The sequence below is a fragment of the Mirounga leonina genome, unplaced genomic scaffold, assembly GCF_011800145.1.
Source record: "Mirounga leonina isolate KUSES-001 unplaced genomic scaffold, KU_Mleo_1.0 Mir_224, whole genome shotgun sequence".
In the NCBI taxonomy this organism is placed as follows: domain Eukaryota; kingdom Metazoa; phylum Chordata; class Mammalia; order Carnivora; family Phocidae; genus Mirounga; species Mirounga leonina.
In genome coordinates, this window is record NW_023270615.1 from 10,766,487 (window position 1) to 10,776,797 (window position 10,311).

A 10,311-nucleotide genomic window follows, 5' to 3' on the forward strand; every position below is an offset into this window, starting at 1 on the left:
AGGCTGCTTCCTGAGTTTTATTTCTGTGGCCTGAGCAGGTGGCCTTGTGAGGAGACATGTGACATTGAACCTTTAGCAGCAATACCCTTTGGAGTGTACAAGTCCCAAGAAAGGCAAAGGGCAGATGCCAAAGTGTGAAATTTGTGTTTTAATTTGTTTGCATTCGATTTTAGAATTACTTAATTAATTAATTTTAGAGGGGGGAGGGGCAGAGGAATGGGGGAAGAGAATCAAGCAGGCTCCATGTCCACGCCCAGCGCGGAGCCTGATGTGGGGCTTGATCTCACAACCTCGAGATCGTGACCTGAGCCGAAATCAAGAGTTGGATGCTTAACCAACGGAGCCACCCAGGTGCCCCTAGAATTAATTTATATTAATTAATTCCTGTGGGAATTTTCCCCCTTAAAATTGGATTCTTCATGGGGCGCCTGGGTGGCTCAGTCGGTTGGGCGTCTGCCTTCGGCTCAGGTCATGATCCCAGGGTCCTGGGATCGAGCCCCGCATCGGGCTCCCTGCTCAGAGGATAGCCTGCTTCTCCCTCTCTCTCTGCCTGCTGCTCTGCCTACTTGTGCTCTCTCTGTCAAATAAATAAATAAAATCTTTAAAAAAAAAAATTGGATTCTTCAGGAAAAACAATCACAGATTCGGTATATTGTAATTAACGACAGTAATCTTGGGACACAACTCACTATTTACCGCTATTTCAAGTTGGGTCCTTTTTCCCCAGGACATTATATCACATATAGCTTTTTCTTTGAACCCTCAGAGAGAGTCCAAAAGCTATTTTATGCACTAGAAAAGCTACCCATCCGGCACACACATGCATGTTGCTGGGGAAGTTTATATTGATGAGAATCACTTTTAAAAAGCTAACAGGGGGGCGCCTGGGTGGCTCAGTCGTTAAGCGTCTGCCTTCGGCTCAGGTCATGATCCCAGGGTCCTGGGATCAAGCCCCGCATCGGGCTCCCAGCTCAACGGGAAGCCTGCTTCTCCCTCTCCCACTCCCCCTGCTTGTGTTCCCTCTCTCACTGTATCTCTCTCTGTCAAATAAATAAAATCTTTAAAAAAATAAAAAAAAATTAAAAAAATAATAAAATAAAAAGCTAACAGGTTAAAAAAAAAAGAAGCTAACAGATTTATGAAATCCTCTGTGAGGCTCTCTCTCTCAAAGATCTCTGTTCATAGAAAATAAATATTATAATAGCAAATAAATTTTGCTCACACATGTATCTGCTCTTCTTAAGACTGCCATTAGCACACTTAGAGCAACTGGAACCAACATAATTTTCTTAAATATTTTAAGTAGTTATTACTTCTGGGAAATTGTTTGAAGGGGTCCCCCCAAAATACTTCTTTGCTAATTGATGTTTATGAACAATACGATATTTTAAATTTCATTTATTTTGTTGGTGTTTTAGGAATTCCAAGCCCGAGGTTATTCTGCGTATTTCTCTTGAAATCTTTTCTAAATGTTCACTCTTATTTCCTTATTCAGAGTGTACCTTACTCATTTACTTATTTTTTTCAGTTCCCCAATTTGGCCTGCTGTTCACCCAGCCCCGGGAATACAGGTTTGGGGTCAGGGCAGTACAAGTAGCCAAGAGACGCTGAAGATGATGATTTATAGCAGACGTTGACTTGAATTAGTCACCAAGCCCATCTTGTCCCTCTTCGGGGGCTATTTCTTGTCTCCTTTTCCTCAAATTGCTTGTCTTGAGAGCACAATAAAATCTAAGGACAGAGCTTTTTTCTCCCTGTAGACAACACTGGGACAGCTCCTTTTTTTTTTTTTCCTTTAATTAACTTAATCAACTATAATTTATTGAATACCGAGTCTGTGCATAACCCAACACTTCACCCTCCCCAAGAGTTATAAACGTGGATCATTGCTGGTAGCTCTCCCACATCTCCTGCTTTATCTACCTGCCATTTGATCTGCCTAATAAATCCTCACTCATTTCATATCCTTTTACCCACTTGCTCGGGGGTTTTTCTAATAGTGTGAGAAATCAAACCAAAAAGGCGGGTGGTTGTGCGGTTGACTTTGCAGCCTGTTTTCCAAGAAGACTTTGAGTCATAAAAACGGGGAATAGGCCCGTTGGTTTCTTGGGGCGCCTGGGTGGCTCAGATGGTTAAGCGTCTGCCTTCAGCTCAGGTCATGATCCCACGGTCCTGGGATCGAGCCCCGTCCCTGCGCCTCGGGAGGCCTGCTTCTCCCCCTCCCTCTGCCACTCCCCTTGCTTGTGTTCCCTCTCTCGCTGTGTCTCTCTCTGTCAAATAAATAAAATCTTTAAAAAAAAAAAAAATGGGGAGTAGGCCCGTTGGTTTCTGCAGTTAGTACCTGACAGCCTCTATCTGTTGCCTTTTTCACGATGGTCTAATTTCTTTCTCCAGTGACAGGGCTGGCCATTATATTTTAAACCCTTTTCATAGCTACACAGTTTTGAAATCCAATTTTAGTGGCGTGCACGGAGCGGAGATTGAGACTGTTAGCAGAGATTTTTGGCCTGTCCATCACTTATTTCTATTTTTTCTTAACCATGTCCTGCCTTTCTAATTCATTGTGAAGATCACTGATGGGGACATTCAACGTTTTCCTCTATTTTTATCTTCAAATGATCTTTATTTGCAGCTCTGCCCATTGCTAGATTTATTCCAGCCTCTTAACACTAGGGTCATAGTTTTTAGCGTCAGCTTGGAGCCAAATGCCCTGCAGCTGAAATGACCACACCTCCGAAGTGGCATTTTCCCAGACCGGTCCTGCCTTTAATAATGAGCCAGCCAGGAGGCAAGTCTGTATCTGATTACAGCAGACTCTTGTATTAGGCCTGGTGCATAATGAGATGTGAGGAATTACAATCAGTCCTCTCTTTGCAAGATCTTTCAGCGCTATGTCTACTCTCAGCCATTACTTTTATTTTTAACCTAATGCGTTTGTACCTCTCTCTCTTTCTCTCTCTCCAAATTACGTATAACAACAAAAAAAGAAACCAAGGAAGTTCGGAGATTTGCGGCTTTAAAAAGACTGGATCCCGAAGAGATTTTCACAAGACGCTCCAGAAACAGACATTTGAGTCAGAGTCCTTGGAGGGCCATGAACCAAGCACACAGGTATTTTCTATCAACAAACATGGTTACCAGGTTACTGGGCTGTTCTGCCCAGGGCATGTTGTTGGCGTTTTAACTAGAGAAAGGGCTAGACTCAGAGAATGTCAGAGTAGGAGGAATGCTACCATCTGACTCAGTGGGGTTTTTTGTTTTTTTTTAAACCTGTTTGTACCTACAGAAATTGGTGTTCAAATGAGAACCCACAAGTTCAATAATGAAAATAGGTAGAATCGGAGGAGGGGCCCTCTCCCCATAACAGTTCCTGAGGAGACCCAGTGGTACCTCTAAGGCAGGCTGTGGAGTGAGTGAAAATCCACACTGAGGCCAGGCTGCCCAGATTCTCTTCGTGATTTTGCTACATACTAACTCTGTCGCCCCAGGCAGGATCATTAACCTCTCCAGGCTTCCTCCCCTGGAAAACAAGGGTGATAATAAAGCCATCTCATTTTATTATAACTTTTATTTCCTTGTTCTGTTAATTTTTTTTGAGTTCGTTTTAAAAATATATGTATATAAGTAAGTTATATCATCTGTACATGACATTTCAGGATGGGAAAGGAGAAATTAGGAAATATTTACATTAAAAAGGAGTGTTGGGTATGGAGACCAGCTGGTGTAAAGGGAGTAGAGCCTTAGGAGATCTGCTTGTCCGCCATCTTGGTGAACTGTTTTGTGATCTTGGGGAAGTCATGTTACCGCCTGAGTCCACTCAATGGGAAATGATGGGCTGCACTGGTCTGTTCCAATTTTAAATCTCAGCCCTCTGACTTTGACATTAGTTTAGGTTTGAGAATATTTAAACCTTTTGGGAAAAAATGGAAGCAGCTGAGCTAACTAGGCAAAGTAATGTTTTGAATCTGGTACAGTATGTTGAATGTATTTGAGTGATTGCTCTAGAAAAGGACAACCAGGGGCGCCTGGGTGGCTCAGTTGTTAAGCATCTGCCTTCGGCTCAGGTCATGATCCCAGGGTCCTGGGATCGAGCCCCACATTGGGCTCCCTGCTCCGCGGGAAGCCTGCTTCTCCCTCTCCCACTCCCCCTGCTTGTGTTCCGTCTCTCGCTGTATCTCTCTCTGTCAAATAAATAAAATCTTTAAAAAAAAGAAAAGAAAAGAAAAGAAAAGGACAACCATGGTTAACTGGAAAGTTTGAGAACTCAGAGTTTCTGTGGAGGAATAGTTGAGCATATATACTTTGTGCATCTGTTAAAATTATACAGCCATTGAAATCTTAGAAGAGACTGTGGAAAATGTGGGAAATACTAAAATGTGAAACCAAAATCAAGAATCAAACTCTTGAATTTGGTAGGAAAGATATGCCTACAGAAATATAGAAGGTAATATCTTTGGGTACTAGAACTCTTGTATCTTCTTAAAAAGTATTCTTTTCTCAATTTTGCACAGTTTCTATAACAAGTACTTATTAATTATTCAGGGAAAGCTTTTTTTTAAAGCATTTTTTGGACTTATTTATTTTATAGAGAGAGTGAGAGAGAGAGCATGTTCATGTGAGGAAGGGAGAGGGAGAAGAAGAGACTCTCAAGCAGACTCCCCACTGAATGCAGACCCTGACTCGGGGTTTGATCTCAAGACCCTGAGATCATGACTAGAGCTGAAACCAAGAATAGGATGCTTAACCGACTGAGCCACCCAGGCGCCCCAAGGGAAGTGAACTGTCTTAGTCAACTTGGGCTGAATAATTGAGTACAATAGACTGGGGTAGCTAAAACGCCAGACATTTATTTCTCACAGTTCAGAAGTGGGGAGGTCCAAGATCAAGGTGTCGGCTGATTTGGTCCTGGTTTGCAGACACCTTGTTGTATTACCACACAGTGGAGACTGAGAGAGAGAACAAACTTTCTCATGTCTCTTTTAAGGGCACTAATTCTATTCATGAAGTCCCCACCTTCATGACCTGATCACCTCCCAAAGGCCCTACCTCCTAATAGCCCATTGGGCATTAGGATTTCAACACAAGAATTTTTCAGGGACACAAACATTCACATTCATAACACTAGTAACATTGACAACAAATAGTAACTAACACAGGGGGTTGTTTGAGTATTAAATGAGTTAATATGTGTAAAGCATTTAGGTTGATGCCAGCTCACCCTTAGTGCCCATACATGCTAAGTAAAATAAACCAGTCACAAAAAACCAAAAATGGTATAATTCCACTTATGTGAGGTCCCTAGAGTAGTCAGGTTCCTGGAGACTGAGCATAAATTGGTGGTTGTCAGGAATTGTAGGGAGTGGGAGGAATGGAAATTATCTTGTAATGGGTACAGACTTGCAGTACTGATGGGTACCGATGAAGAGTTGTGGATGGTGGGTTGCACAACAGTGTGAATGTACTTCACACCACTGAGCTGTACTCTTAAGAAATGATGAAGATGGTAAATTTTACGTTCTGTATATTTTACCACAATTAAAAATTTTTTTTCTAGAAAGCTAAGGCTCTATTCCAACTTGGTCCATTTTATAGATGGAAAAAATAAAACAGAGGGGAAGAAATTTGTCCAAGTTTTATAGGGCATCTTCTGAACTTTATAGGGCATCTATAGAGTTTTCAGCTTTCAGGTGCTCCCATTATAAGCATCTCACCATGCTGAATGGTGAATGACTGGAGAGTTTTAATGTAATACCGATTTTTCCAACAACATGGTCTCTACTGCCCAGCTGACTCCTTAATCTGAGCTCTTCGGAGGAATCAGCCGTCAGTTCCCGTGCTGAATATAGTGGGCTCCCTGAAGCATGGGATATCTGTACTCTGTAGGAGATTTTTATGGGATTTTTCATTGGTAATTTTGACTAAATTCAGCTTTTATTTTACATCATGACCTACTAAATTTTTCCTTGTCTTGGTCAGACAGAAGCCACACCAGGTATCTCAACAAAAGAAATTTAACATAGAGATTGGTTAAACAATTTTGGAGGACCGAGAGAAACAAACAGGAAAATTCAAGTCCTACAGAAATTTTAAGAGTAGGAAACAGCATGCCATGCTGGGGCTGGGGCCCAGGGCAGTGGCTCTAAAACTGAAGCTTCATTGCGATCCCTGGAGGGCTTGTTTGAACTCACAGTGCTGGACCCCACCCCAGAGTTTCTGATTCATTAGGTCGGGGTGGTGCTTGATAATTTTCTTTTCTTCTTTTTTTTTTTAAAGGTTTCATTTATTTATTTGAGAGAGAGAATGAGAGAGAGCACATGAGAGGGGGGAGGGTCAGAGGGAGAAGCACACTCCCCGCCGAGCAGGGAGCCTGATGTGGGACTCGATCCAGGGACTCCAGGATCATGACCTGAGCCCAAGGCAGTCGCTCAACCAACTGAGCCACCTAGGCGCCCGATAATTTGCTTTTCTAATTAGCATTTCCCAAGAGATGCTGAGGCTACTGGTCCCAAGACCACACTCAGGAACCACGGGTCTGGTGGGAAGAGTTTGGAGTTATCAGAACCTAGAAGCTCCAAAGAGTGGCCTTAGAGCTGGGACTCAAATCTCTCAGGAGGGGGCTGGATCTGGCTGGAGGTGGTGTCTTGGGATCTCAGAGGAAAGATCCCACCAGGTCTGGGACTCTGGACTTGGACCTCTTAGGAGGGGGGACTGTCTGGCTGGTGCTGGTACCTCCAAGGAGGTAAGAGAGGATGGTTCTGGAAGTGCCCAAACTAGCTGGAGGCTAGAGCCGATGGCCACTACCAAGGTTTGAGGAACTGCAACGAAGAGGGAGGGGCTGATCCCTTCTCCCTCCTCCAGCCATCCAGTCTCCCTATAGTGCACCCTACTGGCAGGACCCAAAAGGAGTGGTGGCAAAGCCAAAATATGACTTGCTGAGTACCAGGCCCAGCATCAGAGAGCAGAGTATAAAATTTGGAGCTGAGAGACAATAGGTAAATGACCCTCACCCCCATGAAGCACACTCATTCAGCATACTAACAGTACTCAGTTAAGTCCTCAGCTAGGTTGTGGAGCCAAGTTACGCAAATGCATGTTTTTAAGTGTTAGACTAATAGTCACCATGCAGAGATGCTCAGACAGTGAGACAACGAGCAACATCTTCCATGTCACTCCCATTCTTGGCACCTTCTGAGTGGAATGTGGAGGCCAAGTTCCCGAATTTATGTAAGTTCAATACACATATGATGCAACTCCATGGTACACATATATTCCATTAAATTAGATTATATTATACATAATACTGTATACCTTCCTTTTTCATATTAACAATACACTGTGCTGTGATCATCTTTTTCTTCCAGTGAATACATGTTTCCTTGGGTTTTCTTTAAATGGCTGTATAACATTCCGTTAGATGAAAGTTCCCAAATCTTTTAATGCTACCTCTTTGGGGAGATATTTAGACAGTTTCTGTTATTTTGTTACTACAGTGTTCCAGAGCTGCTCTTGTTCTCACAATCCTTGCTCACTTGTCCAGTTATACCCTTAGGATGAATTCTGGAGATTATATATATAGAGAGAGACATCCTTTCAAAGAAACTTGGTACATTCAATTCATTTTCCCAACGCTCTCATAAATTCTAAGCCAAAAAAAGTATCAGTAATTAAAGTACTAATATTGATTATTGCTAGCACATTTGGTTAGGTAAAATTTATGATCTAGCAGAGTAGCACTTTTATAATGTAGATGGATATCACAGGAAGGATATATTATAGAGAATTTGTATAGTAGCATGTCCATTCAGTAGAACTTTAGGATAACATTTTACCATTATTATAATAGTTCATCTATATTCTTATGAGGTATCATTGATTGTGGGTATATAGTCTTTGCCAAGTCTTTGGTTGGATTTACCATTCCCCATTACTGAAATGTTCCTAATGGAATAAAGCATCTGCTTTGTGAAAGCTTTCAGACTCTTTTTTCAAACACACTGTGACTAAAAGTGGACACTACTTGAATAGCAAATGGCTTTTCTGCTTTTTGTTCTGGCGCTTTTTCCTATAACTGTTACCAAAGAAGAGTATTCACAGCCCCACATCTCTGTCTTCAGAAGCATAATATTTAGTTTGGGAATTTATATAAGGTTTAATTTGGAAGGCTCCTCTCAGGTCATCTTATTTTCCAGTTTCAAAAGCCAGCTTCTGAAATTGAGATTAGGACTCGATTCCTATATACTCCCGTCCAGACTCCTCTCTGTTAAACCTCTTCCAGTTCTGTTCTGCTTGAGCGTGAGACATGAGCGAGGTTCCCAAGAGACTTGGCTCCCAATCTCCAGAAAACAACATGCCCCAAACTAATAGGAACACAGTGCTCTTTTCAAGCCTTTCCTCAAGGACTGGGTTATCCACATCCGATGAGTAATTACCTGCTTCCAGGTGGGAAGGAGACATTTAATTTTAGGATATTCAGGCCAGGAAGCAAAGTTGTGGCTTTTGTCAAACCCCCAGTTTGCTCAGAAGCAACTTGAAGCCCGATTCTGTAATCCCACGTGGGTGCAGGGATGAGACATCGCGGATGCTTTTGTTCTCATTTTAGACCCACGATCTCTGTCACAAGATGGATCTCTTCTTGCAGGCTCGCCCCCGCCATTTAAACGTGCTGTGTGACGTGTCTGGGAAAGGGCCCCTCACTGCCTGTGGCTTCGACCTCCGCAGCCTGCAGCCTGATCAGCAGCTGGAGAACCTCCTGCAACAAGTGAGTGCCGAGGACTTCGAGAAGCAGAATGAAGAGGCCCGGAGGACCAATCGGCAGGCGGAGCTCTTTGCCCTGTACCCATCGGTGGACGAGGTGGGTGCAACCCTCTCCATGCTGGAGAATTTCAGGGAGGAAACAGAGTCTCCAGGAGAGTATTATCATTTGTCATGACCAAATAGCGCTGTCAGGTTGCTTAATTGTATGATTTCTGGCCCATTCTTTTCACTTATCCAACAGGATAGCAGAGTTGGTTATTGATCAGTCCTGCCAATGAGATTGTGGTAATAACCAGGATTTTCATTGCTCTCTACAAAACACTTTCACTGATTTTGTCTCATTTAATCCTCACAACATTTCAAGGGTCTGCATGCAGTGATCTCGCTCAGTGAGTCAAACCATTCAGTTATTTGGGGGTATGTTTTGCGGATAATCCATCAAGGTGTGCGTTACTTGAACTTTGATATCCTCAAGTGTTGAGATCTTTTTAAAAATAATCTCTATGAACAACCTGAAGAGAATTGCTTTGAAAACATTCCAGTCTAAAATGACCATGGCTATGCTCTTAGTGCATCAACTTCAGGATCCTGATTGTCCCACTTCTTTATATATTGGAGCTGACCGAGAACAGTTTGATCATTTAGGCTTTGCCTTGTGGTCACTCCCTGGGGTACTTTGGATGGATGGGATGAGAAATGACCATTATTCAAGCCTGTTTAGGCTCCTCATACTTAATGGGAGGCTCTCTGTCTTTCCTCTGTCTGTCAGAATGTCTTTGCTTCTGGTTCTTGCCCAAACTGGCTACAGCAATAAGCGCTGCTGTCCAAATTTTATTGAAAGTTCAGTTGCAAGATATACGATCTAGGGAGCATTTTTGCTTAAAAGATAAGCCATCCATCCATGCCTCTACATGTTTGAAATTTAACGTTCAGATCAAGCGGGAAGACCATCAGGGAGCAGGCTTCTTAAACCTCATGAATCCCACACCCCTGGGCATTGTATCTGCTGACTTGCCCTGGGATGAGCTTACCACTGGGCAGCAGAAAGCATAGTAAGGGAGGCAGCAGTCAAGAGATGTGATATCATGTCCACTGTGCAAATATTATTGAGGACACAGACCTATTCCTCACCCAGCATCTGCCTCAATGAGGATCCAGAGGGGAATTATCTGTCAAGCCTTCGGACAGAGAAGAAGTTGCATCCACTGGGGAAATAGGAACACTTAGGAGACTATGAGCATCTTGTAATCTGCTCTCCTAAAGTCTTTACTTAGGGTCAAATTTCTGTTTGCTGCTACTAAATCACTTCTTTCTTTTCTTTCTTTCTTTCTTTCTTTCTTTCTTTCTTTCTTTCTTTCTTTCTTTCTTTCTTTCTTTCTTTTCTTTCTTTCCTTTCTTTCTTTCTTTCCTTCTTTCTTTCTTTCTCTTTCTTTCTTTCTTTCTTTCTTTTCTTTCTTTCCTTTCTTTCTTTCTCTTTCTTTCTTTTCTTTCTTTTCTTTCTTTTCTTTCTTTCCTTCCTTCCTTCCTTCCTTCCTTCCTTCCTTCCTTCCTTCCTTC

The 10,311-nt window shown here is 42.5% G+C and overlaps 1 protein-coding gene across 2 annotated transcripts in view; it reads left to right on the forward strand.

Annotated features, from left to right (window-relative positions):
- The window catches only part of DOCK8 (dedicator of cytokinesis 8), a 227,664-nt gene that overhangs the window by 77,129 nt on the left and 140,224 nt on the right, over positions 1–10,311 (forward strand). For both annotated transcript variants that reach the window (XM_035029106.1, XM_035029107.1), the window contains 2 exons: positions 2,988–3,111; positions 8,639–8,851. In XM_035029106.1, coding sequence (XP_034884997.1) covers positions 2,988–3,111; positions 8,639–8,851 — 337 coding nt within the window. The remainder of the gene's footprint in view (positions 1–2,987; positions 3,112–8,638; positions 8,852–10,311) is intronic.